The 19,795-nt window shown below is 38.5% G+C and overlaps 1 protein-coding gene across 1 annotated transcript in view; it reads right to left on the bottom strand.

The window, feature by feature from the left end:
* LOC126183377 (protein unc-79 homolog) overlaps positions 1 to 19,795 on the bottom strand; it is an 852,060-nt gene that overhangs the window by 411,116 nt on the left and 421,149 nt on the right. The window contains 2 exon segments of the mRNA XM_049925310.1: positions 552 to 774; positions 12,524 to 12,645. Coding sequence (XP_049781267.1) covers positions 552 to 774; positions 12,524 to 12,645 — 345 coding nt within the window.

Here is a 19,795-nt window from a genome sequence, read left to right as displayed (position 1 = left end):
AAGGGCATCTTTAGTGCAAGCATTGATGTTGTGGCTCATGCTGTTTTGTGGAAGTTGTAGAACTCATAAAGATGAAAATAGATGTCATTAAGTAAACAGAAGATAAAATATCATCTGTACCATGAATCTTCGTGGTTGAGAAATGAAACATATATGGTACGTGGAAGAGAAAATTGAAGAAATGAGGCTACTCTGAAGTAGTTCCCAATAAGCAGTTTGAAATTTCCAGTACAGTTATGTTAAAGAAAAGGTTGTTATTTGCACAGACATTTTTGCCATATATTTAATGGCACAAAGAACTGATCAGTAGGGTTACATTAAAAGACTTCAACACAAAATATATTTTAAAAATAATGGACACTATAATTATAAGAAGTATTATAATAAATTGATTAAAGTCATGTGTTGTGTCTAAATTAGAATCCATAATGTATAAAAATGTAGCAGTTAAATTTATATGTGAAAGGATTTAGCTGAAATACCATTATAAAAATAATATTTGTAAAACTACTAATAACATATCTTAATATATTTTAACCAGTCTAGGATACCTTGTACATCAGAACAAGAACTGCCATTAGCCAAGACCGACGTGTATGGGGCTCCAGAAACCATAGGCTATATGCTGGAACTTGGAATTCTCCTGGATGATGAGGACAAGGACAATACTGTAAAAGCACAAGGCATGTTGGCAGGAGAGAACAGCCCATAAGTTGATTTTGGTCCAACAACTGTGGCAAGTTTGCCAAAAATGCATTAAATACTGGTGACATCCTGAAACATATTATATAAGATTTACATAGAAATAAATCACTAATTCAGCCATTCATCATCAACAACAAGAATAAAAGACGTCAGTTTAGTTTAGTAAGTCAATATACACACCACCAAAGAGAAGAGACTCTTGGAAACTACATTACTACTTCAATGTCAATAAAAGGGTACACAAAATTTGTACATACTGGGGCTAAGTTTGAAATAGTCAAGTTAGCAGGATAGCCAATACTTCAAAAAACCAGCTGTTCCTTGTGATATATGGGGGCTTGCTGAAAAGGAATGCCTTCAAATTTTTTATTCTGTTCTCAATATTGGTTGATGTATTACATGCCATACATATTACTCGGTGACAAGATGCAACCCTTGGCCGTTAGAGGGCTCTGAATTGCAGTGTGTTATGCGGTGGTGTGTACCATAACTAGGTTGATGCATGAGAGATCCTCAGAAAACTGAAAGCATGAATTCAAAGTGTTTGTCCACACTTGAAGCACAATCTCCTTCAGCATGACAATGCCAAAAACACACAAGCACTGTGACATATGTAACAATGAGACACCTTGTGTTCACTGCCATTTATCATCCTACATATAGTCCCAACTTTATCCCATTTGATTTACACCTGTTTCCAAACATTAAAGCACCCCTTTGAGGACTTCAGCTTGATATTAATGAAGTCTCAGGTTTCAACTCCACCACCACTTGAATTTTTAATAAAATTCATAAGCAGTGGTGGCCAAACACTTCCAGTATTAGAAGTCACCATGATTCAGCCAACAGCCTTGTCAAAGAGGGTGAAAAAGTGTGCAGAGGTTCAGGGCACTCTCTTGCCCTGTGGGTGGGAAACTGCCACTCAAGGTGGAAAAATCAATGAAGATTGATGGTATGAGGATGCAGAAGGCAACAGAAATCATTGCATTAAAGAACATAAAGTGTATCCAAAGGGCGTGTAGCCAGTAACTGAGAAAAGTGTCATGATGAACTCTCCATTGGCAAAAGATTCTGGAAAAGTCTCCAATTCAGATCTCCAGGAGGAGACTGCCAGTGCAGAGGTGTCTATGAGAATAAGACTGAGTAACCAATGAAACAACAGTGTACTACAAATCAGGACAAGGAATGTTGGAAGTTCAAATATTGTATGGAAGCTAGAAAATTTGAAAAGGGAAATGTTAAGGCTCAGTATAGATATAGTGGAGGTAATTGAAGTGAAATGGAAAGAAGACAAGGATTTCTGGTCAGATGAATATAGGACAATGTCAACAGCAGCAGAAAATAATATAATGGGAGTAGGCTCCATTATGAATTGGAAGGCAGGGCAGAGAGAGAGAGTTACTGTGAACAGTTCAGTGATGTGGTTGTTCTTATCAGAATTGACAGCAAACCAACACCAACAGCAATAGTTCAGGTACTCATGCAACACTGCAGATGGCAGATGAAGAGATAAAAGAGAATATATATGGATACTGAAGGGATAATTCAATATGTAAGGGGAGATGAAAATCTAATAGTCATGGGGGACTGAAATATGGTTGTAGGGGTAAAATAACCAGACAGGCAGTTCTGACATTGCAGTTGATAATCGAAACAAGAGTACAGAAATATCAAGACATGCTCATAGAATTTGTTGATCTAGAAAAAAATAATTTGTCATTGTAAAATTGTGAAAGATGTTCAAAATTCTGAGAAAAATAAGGATAAGTTGTAGGGAAAGACAGGTGATATACAATATGAACAAGAACCAAGAGAGAACAGTAAGAGTGGAAGACCAAGACTGAAGTGCTCAGATCAAAATGGATGTATGACAGATATGCAGTGTTTCACCCCTGCTGTTCAATCTATACATCGAAGACACAATGACGGAAATAAACAAAAGGTTCGACAGTGTAATAGAAATTTGAGATGAAAAGATATCAATGATAAGAATGGCTGATGACATTGCTATCCTCAGTAAAAGTGAAGAAGAATTACAGGATGTGCTGAATGGAATGAATAGCCAAAGAGTATGGAATATGGACTGAGAGTAAATCAAGGGAAGATGAAAGTAATAAGAAGTAGCAGAAATGAGAATAGCCAGAAACTTAACATCAGGACAGGTGATTACAAAGTAGATGAAGTTAAAGAACTCTGCTACATAGGCACCAAAATAACCCATGATGGACAAAGGGAGGAGGACATAAAAAGCAGATTAGTGCATTCCTGGCCAAGAGAAGACTTCTAATACCAAACACAGATCTTAATTTGAGGACAAAAAATAAAAACACCTACAGCCATCCTTATGATTTTATTTTATTTTGTCACTACCAGTTTCAATGCTTCATTGCGTCATCTTCAGGCTGTTTATGATGCGGTACAGGTTGATATGATCCCCATGCATAACCTATCAGTTGCCAGCATTACTGGATATGCAGATAATGTGTCAGCACTCCGACCATCAGCTGGCAGTTGATAGTTGGAGTGTTGACACATTATCTGCATATCCAATAATGCTGGCAACTGACGGGTTATGCATGGGGATCATATCAACCTGTACCGCAGCAAAAACAGACTGAAGATGACGCAATGAAGTGTTGAAACTGGTAGCGACAAAATAAAATAAAACCATAAGGATGGCTGTAGGTGCTTTTATTTTTTGTCAAGACAGTATAGGCCATCGTCCCTGAGACCTCCTGCTAATAAGGATGGACATACAAAAGCTTAATTAGAGGAAGAAATTCCTGAGAATGTATGTTTGGAGCACAGCATTGTATGGCAAAACTGGAACAGAAGAGAATTGAAGCAATTGAGATATGGTGCTACAGTAGAATGCTATCCATTAGGTGGACTGATAAGATATGGAATGAGGAGGTTCTCCGTAGAATTGACAAAGAAAGGAATATATGTAAAACACTGCCAAGAAGGGGGGATATCATTGTAGAACATTTGTTCAGACATCAGGGAATAACTTCCATGATACTAGAGGGAGCTGCAGAGGGTAAAAACCATAGAGGAAGACAGAGACTGGATACATCTAGCAAATAATTCAGGACATAAGTTGCAGTTGCTGCTCTGAGAAGAAGAGTTTGTCACAGGAGAGGAATTTGTGGCAGGTCACATCAGACCAGTCAGAAGACTGGTGACTAAATAAACAAATAAATTCATGAGAAGAAGCTGTGACTCATGGATGTGATTCCAACACTGAGAGTCACGTAAAGAGTCTAAATTTGACAAATATTAATTAATTTTGGAAACAAATGTTTTAGACTGGCCTGAGAAGTATTCTGAATGTATTTGTTAGTAAATGTAATGAGAAACTGAGGGAATCAGACGGGCATGTAGTGAATGATGATTCATTTAAGTACTGTGTCTGCATATAAAATATACTCAATTTTGATTTGTCAGTTATCTTCATGGAAAAATGGGGCACGTAAAAATGAGGTGATGTGTAGGAATGGAATTCTGGAAGAGCAAAACATCACTGGATGTTGTAGTTAACAGCAATAAAAAAATTACAAGTAGAGATAGATCATTAAGTAATTGAGTAATGTAGACAGATTTGTCTCTGAGGAATAATTTAAAAATTTTGTCTACTAAATGATCTGGAGATTTTGCTGCCTTGTGTTTTGTGTTTAGATTTAAGTTGTAATATGTTCAGCTAGGATTTCAGCTCAACCATATTTCCTTTACGTTGTGGCTCCACATTATTTGATTCTGCTTGGATATTGTCGTATATAGGGCTGTGTGCTTTATTTATGTATATTTTGATCCTCAGGAAAAAGATTTTGTTTGAAGTTATGTGCTTAACTAGGACAGGTTTCCAAGTCATTATAGTGCTGCTTTCTTCATATCATTCTTGCACACTATAATCTTTTCCTTCACTTTTCTTTCTGTGTCCCTATCTGCAGGCAACTGTGAGTTTTATAAGAAATATGGACTACAACTGATTTCAGTTGATGTATAAAATGCTGGCACATGACACTTATTTTTTATACCATATTTCATCTTTGTAACTTGTTATGTAAGATTATGAATATTGCTACAACAGGAAATTATTTGAATTTTCATAATTATGTAGACATTCTGTGTGTAAGCCTTTAATATACTGCCAGACGAAATAGGTGAAGGACCCAGAAAGGAGGAGGAAATGAAATGAAACTTCATGGTTTAAGAGGGTATGTGATATATGTGCAGATGCACACACATTGCCCGAACTCTTAAGGGACTAGGTAAGATTGTCTGCCACAAGTAATGAGTGTAATGGGCAGGGGCACTATGAATGTAGTATGTGGACATTAAGTTGGGAATGTGGGTCTTTTGGGGAGCATGCAAGGGATAAATCCCTGCAGTCACACTATCCTCTGTGCATTCAGTGGCTCAGATGGACAGAGTGTCTGCCATGTAAGCAGGAGATCCCGGGTTCAAGTCCCAGTTGAGGCTAACAGTTTCAACTGTCCCAGTTAATGTATATCAACACCTGTCGGCAACTTAGGGTCTTGATTTAATTATCATTTAAGGGTATGTAATGTTATTTCAGTGATCAGAAATTTAAGTCAAGTTTACAAAGAACTTGGCAATATGAGCCTAATTAGCAGAACAATGATGCAACTACCTATGGGCTGGAGGAATGCACTGATTCAGTTGGGAAGGGTGTCATCATGCTTGTACTCCCCTGGGCCAATCTGACCCACAACTGCTGTATCTGGTCTGTGACATCCACTGACACGAAGTTGATGTCCATGCTAGTCCTACATAATTCATATTCTATTGGGGACAGAGCAGAGGATCTTGCTGGCCACAGGAGTGTCTCAACATCATACAGACAATTCATAGGGACATTGGCCATATGTGGATGAGTATTGTCCTGTTGAAAATGTACCATGACAGTATCACATGAGATATAACATGTGAGGACACAGGATGTCCATTAGATATTGTTGAGCCATCACAGTTCCCTCAATCACTACCAGCCATGAACTGAAGTCTTACCCGATGGATCCCCACACCATGACACCAGGAGTAAAAACACTCTGCTTACCCAAAAAACTGGAAGAATGGGACCTCTCCCCAGGTTGCATACTCACCAATGATGGCCATCCAATGCAGTGCAGAACTACAGTTTGTTGCTGAACACTTTGAGATGCCTTTCAGCAACAGTACATTCTTCCCAGATGAGGCATCACTCCAAACATAGTTGACTGTGTTGTGGTGGTAAGATGACTGGGGTGGTAATTGCTTTGTCTGACTGTTGCTAGTCTCTGACCAATGTTGTGGGGGTGAGGGGACATAGAATGATGCAAGGAAGCCATTACTTGTTCTCAGATGGCAGGTACAGATGTGGAGTGGTATGATGAGCTCAGTACACCATATGGTGATACTCTCTTGGGCTGGTAAGATGTGGTCAAATGGAACTTTGATGTTGGTGGGTATGGCTACCCCCATGCATTCCAACATCAGGCCCCTGTAATATCCAAATACCCCAAAATCTAGGTATTGCACAATTCGATCAGTCAGCCAAATGGAGACCAACAAATTTTGTGTACTGATACTATTCTGATGTGACTATCATCAATTAAAGACATTGATTTAGAACAAACTTTTGATACTGCCATGTGATTACATATGAGGGAAACAGTGATGTGGCTTAATGGCAACTTCTGCAAATTGTTTGGTTAATATTTAAATAATTCTGATGCTGGATATACTGTATAGGATGTGTAATCTAATTAACATTTATTCATTTTAATTGTTGCATTTTACTATTGAAATAAGCAAATCACTCTTAAATAACATGGGCACAGTTGTAAAATCCTGTTACACACTTTAATTTTACAATCTTTATTGTTGAGGATGTAGCATACTTGGGTAATGTCATTGGTAAATTAGTGTATGTGGAAAAACTATATTTATGGAAATCATGAAAATTAAAGACTCATAAAAACCAATTCTTCTTCTCCTTACTTGCCTTGTGCCATCTCTCTATGGGGTTGGGATTTCTTAGATGAATTTTGGCAATGTTAGTGACAGCTGGTGGCCAGATGTACTTACTCATCCCACCACTCCTCCCAGAATGAAATTTGTCTATTCATTTGAGTATAGAGTGGGTCTCACATTCAAGTGTGAGAAAGTTTTCTAAATGTTTGCGTAGTGTGTCTGAGGCAGGTACCAGCTCAGTATTCACCTACTAAGATAAGAGAAAATGCATAAAAACCACATCCAGGCTGGGTGGCTCATCATTAAACTGTGAGGCAAATCTGGCCCAGGGGAAGAGTTCTTCCCTGAATCCTGGAGGCTGAGCATTAACATGCTGACTATCTGGGCGCATTGATTCATGATCACTGAAGCTGTAAATAAAACAGCTGTCATGCATGCTGACAATACAGTTCTAGCAATGGAAAGTCCAGGATGGATCAACAACAAAATTATGGAAAGCGTAGATTGCTACTCACCATGCAGAGGAGATAAGTCACAGACAGGTACAATGATTTGAGCTTTCAGCCAAAAGGCCTTCTTTTGAAGTAGAAAACACCCCCCCCCCCTCCACACACACACACACACACACACAGTCACAGAAGCACAGCAATCTTTTCGTTGTGCCTGTTTGCGACTTAACATTTTCTCTGTATGGGAAGTAGGAGTCTATCCTTTTCATTATCTTGAGGACCAGTGGAAGCATGTAAGTATAAATTCTGGGTGTTCACAAAGTTTTTAATTCAGATAAATATGAGTGTGTAAAATTAATAGCATTTGTTGTATAACTGTGATGGATCAACAAATATATAAAACTTCAGTTGCTGTCAATAATAATAATAATAATAATAATAATAATATGCATAACTTGTCTGAAAAAAGAAAGAATAGTTTTTGTGGAATTTTATAGTTCTGTACATAATTAAGTACAATTTATGCCAAGAATGAAATAATATTTAAGCTTTCACTACTCCCCATTTTTGTGTAAGTGGAAGCATTTATCAGACAAATGTAGAAGATCACAAATACATGTATTAGTTAACATAATCACTTCCAGGCTGAAAATAAGTCATTCTTACATTCCACTCACACAAGAATTTATGCTTATTACACACTTCTTCATTAAATGTTTGCTTGTAGTCATGCTTATTTGATTTCATCATTTTCTCAGACAATGAATCTGGTCTGCGTGGCCCAAATTCCTTTTTGCTATCTTTTCCTGGTAATTTTCTTTCCTGCAAGCACTCAAAACAGATTCAACAGATCTCATGTTGACACAGCATAGGAAAGCTGGTTCCTGCACAGTTAACAACTAACTCCAAACACAAACTGCTGTTTGCAGAAATGATTAAATATCTACCAACAAGGTCACTTGAATAGCATACAAATGAGGTGCTGTGAGCCATATGGGCCAAAAGCGCACTGTCTTTGACCTGACATTTAAGTGAACATAAGAGAAACCAGTGAGACAGCTTTTTGTGAATGTTCATTCATATATACACTGTGGGTCTACAGTGCAGATGAACCAGACCCACCATAAGATCAACAGATGTCAGAAACATGAACAAATGCTACAGTCTCACAATCGACGATGATGTGCCTCAAATAGATTACTGTATGATAAAATCCAACACTTAATATACTGTATCTCATTCAGAATCCCACAAAATAGGTTTTTCTATCAGTATAACAATAACATATACTGGTGTCCGATCAAATTTTACTACATAGTGAGTGAACTGGCATATCTGAGGAATGTGCTACAAATATGGAGGGATATATGCCAAGTGAATGGGGATAAAAGTCTGTTGCAGTGTGCTACTACTTAGTGGCACTGATGTAAACATGTAGTTGAGTGGTAAGGGCCAGCTGTGCATGCCGTGAACTGTGCACATTGTTTATAAAATCTGTATGTATTTGACCTATAAGGCAATTATGTCATGCCAGATGTGCATCCACAAAAGCTCCTTAAAACACGTACAACCAAAGGTGTTCTTGTGACCCTGATGACAAGTTTCACTGAGTTTAGAGGAGCAACGTAGCAGAGCACAGTATATTTAGTGCCATTTATTTCAGATTACTACATCTACATTACATTTAATAGCATTCAAATAAAAATAACTAATAAATCTGCAAGGTTTCAAAAGTCAGGGTGATCTTGTGCTCTTAAACAACAGCCACCAGCATTGATGACACAGTTCTATCAGTCACCAGTGAATCTGCAAAGGATCTAGAAATGAGGACATGTTTAGGGACAAATAGAGCATACAAATATTTTGGGGGTGCAACCATTTTATAAATAGAAGTAAAGCAACTTTCATGGGGATACAAGCAAAAAGGGCAGTCAAAGCAGATGATCTTGATATCTATCTTGGGGGCTCCGGTATTTCAAAAGTTTACTGCAGCAAGTTTCTGGGGTTGATGGTGGACATTTTAATGTCATAGGATACTCATATACATAAAATCTGTTCAAATATTACCCACAAATATATTTCTCCTGAGAAAAATGTCAGAAACTGTTGATCATGACACTCAAATAAGAAGTCTTATTTATCTACACATCCCGTACTGTATAAGTACATGGGGACAGTGCAGCTAATATACACATAATGTAAGTAGTGTACTTATACCATAAAAGAAGGCTGATAGGTGCTTTGGAAATCTATCAGCAAGGAATTCCTGCAGAAATAAATTTACTGATACCAAATACTGAGAGTGCCTCCATTGTATGCATATGAAATAATTATGTTCTTAAAAATTAACAGTGTAATTTCAGTGAAAAAATATGTACATAACTACAGCAGTAGATGCAAAACACAAAGTGCCTGTTGGCTTCTGTCTTGGGTTCTTCAGCCATTTGTTTGACAGTTTTTCTGATGTTCCTCCAGTGTGAGTGGTTGGCATTGTGAAACCTTTACTCACCAGTGCCGAGGGTGGACTGAAGTCAAGCTTGTGGCTGTAGATTACATGTACCTGTGGTGCCAACATCTGAAAGCTTTTTTGCAGTCACTCCTGCTGTGGTGCTCTCGGTGTTACCTACAATGGTTGTTTGGTGCAGCACAGAAATTTAGGATCCACCCACCTTGAAGCTTTTCTCTTGTTGAAGCTATTGTCATATTTGTGGATTTCTATGGCTTCCCTGAATAAGTGGGAATTTTAGCTCTTGTCCACAGCAAGAACATTCATGTCAGTGAATTTTGTTATATTGTTGGACTCACAAAATTTATTTATCCACATGTTCTAACCTGCAATCTGTTTTTGTTCAGCGATCCTGGTGTCAGGAAATTTGTAAAACAAATGTTGCCTGAAGAATCCAGGGCAGAAGCCAACACATAATTTGTCACCAACTGGCCACAGAACTGTTAACAATTATGTGCTAGGTGTAAAGATAACTACCACATGTATACAAATAGTCTTAAGTAACATAATCCTGAAGTAGTTGGATGAATATATTGACACAGATACTGAAAACAGTTGGATGTACATTTTATAACAAACTTTCATGCAGCATCAGGAATTTAAAAACACTGTCTACACTCAAACAAAAACTAATATGTCACCTGGTCTTAGTCTTTTGTTACAGTGTAAGAGAGTTCTTAGAACCAATTACAAAAAATTCTTCAGTATGAGATTATTCTACAAATTCCTTATAAAATCATTGTGTGTGTGTGTGTGTGTGTGTGTGTGTGTTTGTGTGTATGCGCGTGCATGCATGTGGGTGAATGTCAACACCCCATAAGAAATCAGGTTTGTTGTCAATAAGACTAAAATATTTAATCAAGGGACTAAAGCTAGCAACTCAGCATACAGCTGAGGCATTGAGCAGTGGGTAGGCACATAAACAACACTGACAGTACTACTAAGTTTTCACACAATGATCTTCTTCAGAGCTAACTTACAAAAACTACACACAAATACCTGTAGACATGTGCACAGCTTCATTCTCCCAGCTGATTACATTGCAGCAGTGATGTAGCTTCACTGTGGTAAGAGGTTGTGTTGTGTGGAGCAATTGTGAAGAGACAGGAACCAGAGATGGGGAGAAGCTTTGGAGGGAGGGGTGGCTGATGGCTGGAAGGGAGGGGCAATAATGGGATATGATATGAATATGGCACCAGTGATCTCATTCAGACATATGTTGGGAGAGTTGTAAGTGCAATGAACAGCAGAGTGGAATGGAAGGAGGAGATAGAGCAGATGGAGAAGGAGCCTGTGGAGAAGGAAATATGGGTACAGAATGAGTGAAATGGGTGAGGGGTGAGATTGGGGGGGGGGGGGGGGGGGAGTGGAGGTGTGTGATTGGCATGGGCTAAACAGGATGAAGGCTAAGAAGATTGTGGGATCAAAGAATGTGTTATAAGGACAATACACATTTACATTCTTCAGTGAAGCTGATATCATGGGAAAAGATCCTGATGACTTGCTTTGTACAGCAACTATTGAAATCTACCCTGTTGTACTCAGTAGCATCTTTGCTAGAGTTGGTCAGCTTCACTCTTGGCTACAGTTAGGTGGTGACCATTCATTCAGATGGACAACTGTTTGGTGGCCATGCCCACTTAATAGGCAGTGTGAATGTTACAACAGAGCTTGCATATGACTCGACAGCTTCACAGGTGATATTGCTTCTGAAAGGGTAGAATATGCCTGTAATGTGATTAGAATAGGATGTGCTAGGTGGTTGCATGGGACAGCTCTTAATGTTCCACAGGATTATGACCCGTGACACAAGCATTTTGGAGTGGGTGTGGCATGAAGATGGACCAGGATAGTTTGTAGATAGTGTGCAGCAAACCACTTTAGGAGAGATGGGAAAGATTGTGGGTAAGATGTTCCTGATGTCAGAGCACCCTTGCTGCATCTTCTTCCCAGCCAACAACCCATCTCTCATTCACAGTGCCTCATTTCTCCTCTCCACCCACTGCACCCAGGACAGCTCCTCACTCAAGTCGAGCTGCAGTGCCGGTATCATGTAATCATCCATGCTCTCTCTCTCTCTCTCTCTCTCTCTCTCTCTCTCTGTGTGTGTGTGTGTGTGTGTGTGTGTGTGTGTGTGTGTGAGAGAGAGAGAGAGAGAGAGAGAGAGAGAGAGAGAGAGTTTTCTATGTTAATTTGCTCTGAAGATTGACGTCAATGTAAAGCTTAGCAAAATACATTTTGTGCCTATTGACCACTCAATGCTCTAACCATTATTTGCATTTCACACAGGCCTTTTGATTATCATATTCAAAGTTGTATATTTTCATCATCAATAAGATTTCAAAAATATGTAATTCTCAACGAAAGTTCTTATAACTGATTTGCAACATGTTTCGCCTGTCACTTACATTTGAGCTTAATTGTCACTTTACACTTGACTGAAGTCTAAAACTAACTTCCAAACAGATTAAATCTACATGTATAACCACATCTATAACCTCTATCTCTGACTTACACTGAACTGTGCAGTCATGGTAGAGATTAAAATTTAACTTCCAGTTAGACCCATATTTTAAATTCACTAGATGGGTTAGGGAACAATGTTACATGATTGAATAAGGGTGATTGAATAAGGGTGTATTCATGTATATATAATATGATGGTATGTAATACCTTTGATGGATAACAAATTGTCATTTCCAATATTATTATACATAAGAGATGCTATGACACATTAACTGTTATAATATTCAGCACTTTTGTACACTTGAAATTATATTTACAGACTGTTACAACAGATTAAATGGCTTCTGGTCAGAAGAATATATAAGGGTAAAGAGGTACACAAAATAAAATACAAAATCACACAAAGTAATTGAAATTTTACCTTAATCTCTGGGGCGGAATATGAAAGACCTTCTCATTCTGATTGTATCCCAACAGTAAGTACAAGTGCCTCAAAACAATGTTTTGGGTCTTTGCTACAATTTTTTCATCACTGGGATAAGCCTATGGAAATGAAGTAATATTTCAGCATGAAATAAATACAAAATACAAGGTATTGCAAACCACAAGCACAGTTTTCAATTGAAATGAACAATATTAGTTATTTCAAGGACACACAGTTTATATCAAAAGCCTGAAAATTAAAATTCATCTTTTCAAACAAAGAAATGACACTAACTTTACACTGAAACTACTACAAATGTTGCAGAACAATTCCTCTATTTTTCGTGTAGTTACCTTGATTTATAGTTTAAAATTATGACAAGTGTTATATCAGTTAAAGTTGCAAAAACCTTTTAAAAATACATATTTAGTCTATATGTTGGCGACATAACAATTTGTAATTCACTAGTTATTTTTATTCAAGAATTCTTCTAGACCACAGAAAGAGTTGTCAAGGGCTTCAGTAGGTATTTGAAAACATGTCTGCCAACAGACAGTTGTGGATGAGTAAAGGAGAACACTCACCAAAAGTCATTGATGGGCACATACAAAAAAAGAAAGAACACTTGCTGGGTTTTGGAGTAATCCTTTCTTGAGCTAGAGTAAAAATGCTCTCCCTCTCTCTCTCTCTCTCTCTCTCTCTCTCTCTCTCTCTCTCTCTCTCACACACACACACACACACACACACGACACATGTATACGCACACGCACAACTGCATGGTACTGACAGGATGCAGAATGCCAGTGGTTGCAATTTGGAAGGTGGACCAGGTTAAGGTGGGGGTGGTGTCGAGTGGGATGGGGAGAAAGAGAGCAAAGTGACAGGCAGAAAGAGGTGATGCAGGTCAGTGGCTAGCAGCTTGGAGGAAGGCAGCCAGTTTGCCAGCTATGAATATGGGAGTGAAATGTAGCAGGTGCACAGGCTAGGCATGTGATGCATGAGTGTGTGATGGGGAGTGATGCATGCTGAAGGTGATGTGGGGACCTGAATTAGGAGGAGGTACGGGACAGAGGAAAGAGAAACTGTTGAGTGGAGGGGTGGGTGGGGGGGGGGTGGAGGGGGGGGGATGGGGACGATTGGTGAACAGAGATTGAGGACAGGATGAATGTGGGAGTGAAGGATGTGTTGTAAGGATAACTCCAATCTGCATAGTTCATTGATATGTGCATGTGTATGCATCCATGTCTGTGTTTTCTGTGTATATTTGTACTCTAGCGCAAGAAAGGATAACTTGAAAATTCAGCAAGTTTTCTTTCTTTTTTCATGTTTGTCTGTCAACAACTCAAAACTTCTTCTTTTTGTTGAGTGATCTCCTTTACTCCTAAATTATTTAGATTCTACCAGAAATTTCTTACTATACCTATTGATTCCCTTCAATCCTAAACCTTGTATCATCTGTCCTTTATTACTGTCTTGTAATTTACATCTACTTTGTCTTTTCTGTATTGTGCATCCACATCTTTTTCTATGTTTGCCCTCTTGGTTTTGTTACACACACACTTAACCAGTTCTGACCAATGAGGTCTCACATATCTTTCATGTCACCTTGTAGCACCAGTCATGGTCATAATGACTGCGTCGCACACTGGTTCATGTACCACTCAACAGGATCACAGTTACAAAACTTTCCTAGCAACTAATTCCAACATTTCACCTTGAAATCCACATGTCCCTCCTCACACAATGCCCTCAACACATCCCTCCTCAGACATTGTCCTAATATGAATTTTACATATTTCCTTTTTCTTTCCCATGTATGATGGTGACTTACACATGAACAAATATTTTCACATCACAAAACTTTCCTATTGTCCTCAGCAGAATCTCTTCCCTGATTTCCAACCCCAAACATATGCTCTGTTATCCGGTTCCCCTTATAACCACCTAATGGTTCCACTCATCCATTTCCAAATCACTTCCTGCTCCATCTATATGCACCAGTTCAGAAAAATATCCCTTTATCCCTTTTCCTGACTAAAACCCTGTCCTACATTGTGTTCCTTAAATGCTATCACAACAACCTTCACCTTTTTTTTCAGAATCAGCCAGTCCCTATCCTTCACAAACCTGAAACTGCAGAAACACATATCCATGGCATAGGTATCCCAGAGCCACCACTGCTCCCTGCATAAGATACTGTTACTGTGAAAACATCTCTACACACACCACATCTCTGGAAATGAAACCCTTGCACTCCAACACCTGGAAGAGCATTGTAGACACTGCTTTCATAAATTGTTCAACCTATCAACATCCTACCTCCACTGTGGGGCACTACTATCCATCAAAATCCATCCTGTCCACAGTAACCCCCTTGTCAACCTTTCATAGCACAGAGACCTTGCCTAGATGTCCTTTTCAGTTTACCACATCCTCCAAAACTCCCTCCCAATCCTTTAAAAAAATTCAGAACCCAAAGAAATCCAAAACACTGTTTTTACACTTCCCACCAAAAACTTCAGTCCCACATGATTCAGTTCTATCCAAATGCCTTAATTTTAGCTCCAACCCACATCTAACAATATGAGGTTTGTCAAAGATTTAGTTTCCTACTCCCGATACCTACAATGGGGGACACTTGCCACCAATCCATCCAATCACAGCCAAACTAATCAAAACTTTAAACCCTGCTTCTCCCAGTTCATACCGCTATCCAACTGTGACCCCCAACCTGTCCCACCTAACCACCCCCTGGTTACCTCCCAGGGATTCCTTACCTCCAACTTGGCCTCACTGTCCTTTCCCAGGCCTCCTGATAAGAACACCAACTTTTCAGCAATTGTTGTTATGAATCACAGTGACTACTTGGCAGAAAGTCCCTGCCATTTGTCAGACTCCTCTACCTACAAGCTCTGTAATAGTGATCCCATCACAGAAGTCCAGCATAACCTCCAGTCCACTCAGAAATCCTTAGATCCTTCCCAGAACCTCTACCATGAGTCCATTTCCCTCCTCACCCAAACAACACACTGCACATCCTCCTGCCACATGCTCCCCAAAATCCACAAACATGACAATCCTGGACAACCTGTTTGGCTGGCTACTGGCTCCTAGTTGACCAAAGCTTCCAACAAATTGCCCAAAATCTACCCTCCTACATTAAAGATACTAAGTTCCTTCACCACCTCTATACCATCACCACCCCTTAACCTCTTTGGATCACTTGTCTTCATTCTCTATGTCACTGCTCTGTACACCAGCATCACTCATGTATATGGACTTGCCATTATTTGACCCGTCACTTCAGTTAGAAGCTGGTGAGCCTCAAGCAGTTTCAGATGTAGACAGGGCACAACAATCTTTCAGCACCAAATTGAAAAGTAAGAACGTAGGGAAATCAGTAAAGAGAAAGAAAGTGTTGGTGTTAGGTAGTTCCCATGGAAGAGGTGTTGGCCAACTTTTGCAGGATGAAGTAGGATCAGAATACCAGGTCAACAATTTTTTTAAACCTAGTGCTGGTCTGGAGCAGGTGACAGAGAATTTAGGATCACTTTGCAAAGATTTCACTAAGGAAGACTGTGGTTATAGTGGATCGACCAGGTAATAGTATTGACAGAGATCCTGGGTACAGTATTGAGTGTGAACTGGCAAAGATTGCATCAGCATTGAAGCATACTAGTGTTGAGTTTGTATCTTGTTCTTGGGCACCATGAGTGACCTCATTTGAACTCTTCTATCAGGAGATTTAATTTGGAGTTGGAACGGTTGTTTATGTTGGGTGCAGGGTCACACATCGGTGTGGTTCCTGTTGATTCTCTCAATGGGTGGGATTATACTAGGCATGACCTTCACCTCAACAGGAAAGGGAAGGGTACACTGGCTGGGAGAATAGCAGGAAAGTTAAAGGGGGGAGACACTGTCATGAGTGATAAAATACCAGTGGTTACAGGGTTCAGAAAAGACCCTTTTTTAGGGTAGGGAGGACAGAAAGAAACCAAGTTTTAGGAGAGGTTATGATTGAGACAAACCATCAGTTTGAGAAAAAAAACAAAAACATAATTCTAGATTATTACATCAGCATAAATAGCTGTTGGTTAAGAATTTTCAACAATCAGCAGAAATTTCAACTCCACCCAATTTTAACTCAGTCAATGTTTAGTGTCACCTACCTTTATTGTGTCAAAATATTTGAGGACAAAGAAATAAAATTAATGAATTAATTATCTGCATAGATGAATTAGAGTCCTCAAACCCAGCTAACATAATCTGTCTCTCTGAACATCATGTGGCCACTGGTATAGAACTTTTAAATGTTACAGGATTTAGGTTAGCATCCCACTTTTGTAGAGCACAAATGGATAAAGGAACTGTCAGGAACTGTCATAAATTTAAGAACATAGACATTCATAAATTTTGCCTAGAACAGAATATGGCAGCATGTGCAACAGAAGTTAAATTTCATAAAAAATCCTTCATAATACTAAGTGTATATCAAATACCTGCAAGTAACTTTTAATCTGTTCATAAACCACCTTGAAGCTGTTCTGGCCCATTTAACAAACAAAAACAAAGAAATAGTGGTTGCTGGTGGCTTCAATGTAGATTTCCTTAAAGACTCTCCCAATAAGAACTTATTTGAGTTAGTAACATTATCATTCAATGTAATTCCCACTGTAAAGTTCCCAACTAGAGTAGCCAATTGCTCACAAACAGATACTGAAAATATCTTTATAGAAAAGGCCAATGATCAAAATTATATTACAAAACCAATAGTCAATGGCCTCTCAGACCATGACATGCAGTTCCTTCTGTTAAATGTTAATACTGAACAGGATATAAAATCTGTTAAATCTGAACTCAAGAGGGTAACCGATAAGCCAAAAACTGATAATTTTAAGACACTCCTCAGAGACATTCACTGGAGTGATGTTTACAGTGCTCATGGCATGAATGAAAAATATAATACTTTTGCTAATAAAGTGCTTACCTTATTTGAACACTGTTTTCCCCCAAAACTAAACAAGGTTAGAGCAAAGTCTACAAAGAAGCTATGAATAACTCAAGGAATAGAGGTATCTTGTAAAATAAAACAAAAACTGTATTTGTCAACTGGAAACAGTTCTGATGTTGATGCTATTGCACATTACAAGAACTACTGCAAAATTTTAAAGACTGTAACACGGATATAAAAGCAAATATATTACAACGGAAAGATAGTCATATCAGACAACAAAATGAAGACAATATGGGATATAGTAAAGGAGGAGACCAGTAGAACCAGACATGAAGAGGGGCAAGTAGCATTAAAAGTAAATGATACATAGGCGACAGATGTGTATAGTGTTGCAGAACATTTTATAATTGTTACTGAAAATATGGGGTTGTCAGGTTCTGTAGATGCTGCCATGGGATACCTCAGACCGTACATTTCAAGTAACTTCCATAATATGAATTTGACCCTCACTACCCCAGCAGAAGTAATGTCTATCATAAAATCTTTAAAATCCAAAACATCTAATGGGTATGATGAAACATCAAAAACATTAATTAAAGAATGTGAGTCTGAATTAAGTAACATATTAACCTATCTTTGTAACCAGCTGTTTATCAGTGGAATATTTCTTGAATGGTTGAAATATGCTGAAGTTAAGCCACTATTTAAGAAGGGAGGTAAAGAAATAGCACCAACTTTCTGTCCAATTTCACTTTTGCCAGCATTCTCAAAAATTTTGGAAAAGGTAATGTACAATCGACTTTATAACCATCTTATCACCAATAAAATACTGTCAAAGTTGCAGTTCAGATTTCTAAAGGGTTCTGATGGAAAAATGGAAATGCCATGTGGCTGGGGCCTCCTGTCAGGTAGACCGTTCGCCTTTCGAGTTGACGCCACTTCGATGACTTGGGTGTTGATGGGGATGAAATGATGATGATAAGGACAACACAACACCCAGTCCCTGAGTGGAGAAAATCTCTGAACCAGCCTGGAATCGAACCAGGACCATGAGGTATGACATTCTGTCATGCTGACCACTCAGCGAACAGGGTTCTGATATTAAAAAGGCTATCTACACTTACAGCAAAAATTCATTAGACAAAAAAATTGCAGGCAACTGGTATGTTTTGTGATGTGTCAAAAGCATTTGGCTGTGTAAATCACAATATCCTTTTAAGTAAATCAGAATATTATGGTGTAACAGGAAATGCAGCAAAATGGTTCAAATCTTATATCTCTGGCAGGAAACAAAGGATGTTACTAGGAAAGAGACGTGTATTACGCTATCATGCATCATCCAACTGGGAACACATTACATGTTGAGTCCCACAAGGTTCCATCTTAGGGCCCTTACTTTTTCTTATGTATAACAATGACCTTTCATCAGTAACATTACCAGATGCCAAGTTTGTTTTGTCTGCCAATGATACAAACATTGCTATAAATAGCAAATCGAGTGTAGTCTTAGAAAGATCAGCTAGTAAAATATTTGTGGACATTAATCACTGGTTCCTAGCCAATTCTTTGTCACTAAATTTTGAAAAAACACACTACATGTAGTTCAGAACTTATAAGTGGTGTCCCATAAGTATATGCAGATAGAAGAAGTGGGCAGTGTTAAATTCTTGGGATTACAGCTTCATAATAAACTCACCTGGGAGGAGCATACCACAGAACTGCTGAAATGTCTAAACAAATCTCTATTTGCAATGAAAATTCTGTCAGACATAGGGGATATAAAAATGAAAAAGCTGGCATACTATGGTTATGGGATTATTTTGGGGTAATTCATCAAGCAAAGCTAAAGTTTTCTAGCCACAAAAATGTGCAATAAGAGTTATATGTGGTGTGAACTCAAGAACATCCTGCAGAGGCCTGTTTAGGGAACTAGGGATACTAGCTACAGCTTCCCAATATATTTATTCCTTGATGAAATTTGTCATTAAAAATATATCACTTTTTCTAACCAACAGGTCAGTTAATGGAATCAGCATTAGAAATAAGAATAATCCTCACAAAGATTTAAAGTCACTTACTCTTGTACAAAAAGGTGTGCATTATTCAGGAACACATATTTTCAATAACTTGCCAGCAGCCATAAAAAGCTTCACACAGGGTGTCCCTTTTATCTTGACCATGCTAAAAAACTGTTTGTCCAGATGCAAATTACAAAATGTTTCAAGCAAATATTCTTTAGCCTTCAAGGGGACATCAATCAGCATGATTGCCTTCATTTTAGCTTTGCTTTTTACAGAGGTATGAACAGTGGTATG

Source organism: Schistocerca cancellata, chromosome 4 (assembly GCF_023864275.1).
Source record: "Schistocerca cancellata isolate TAMUIC-IGC-003103 chromosome 4, iqSchCanc2.1, whole genome shotgun sequence".
Taxonomy (NCBI): Eukaryota; Metazoa; Arthropoda; class Insecta; order Orthoptera; family Acrididae; genus Schistocerca; species Schistocerca cancellata.
The sequence above is the reverse complement of the archived record's forward strand: the minus strand, read 5'-3'. Positions and strand labels throughout refer to the sequence as shown.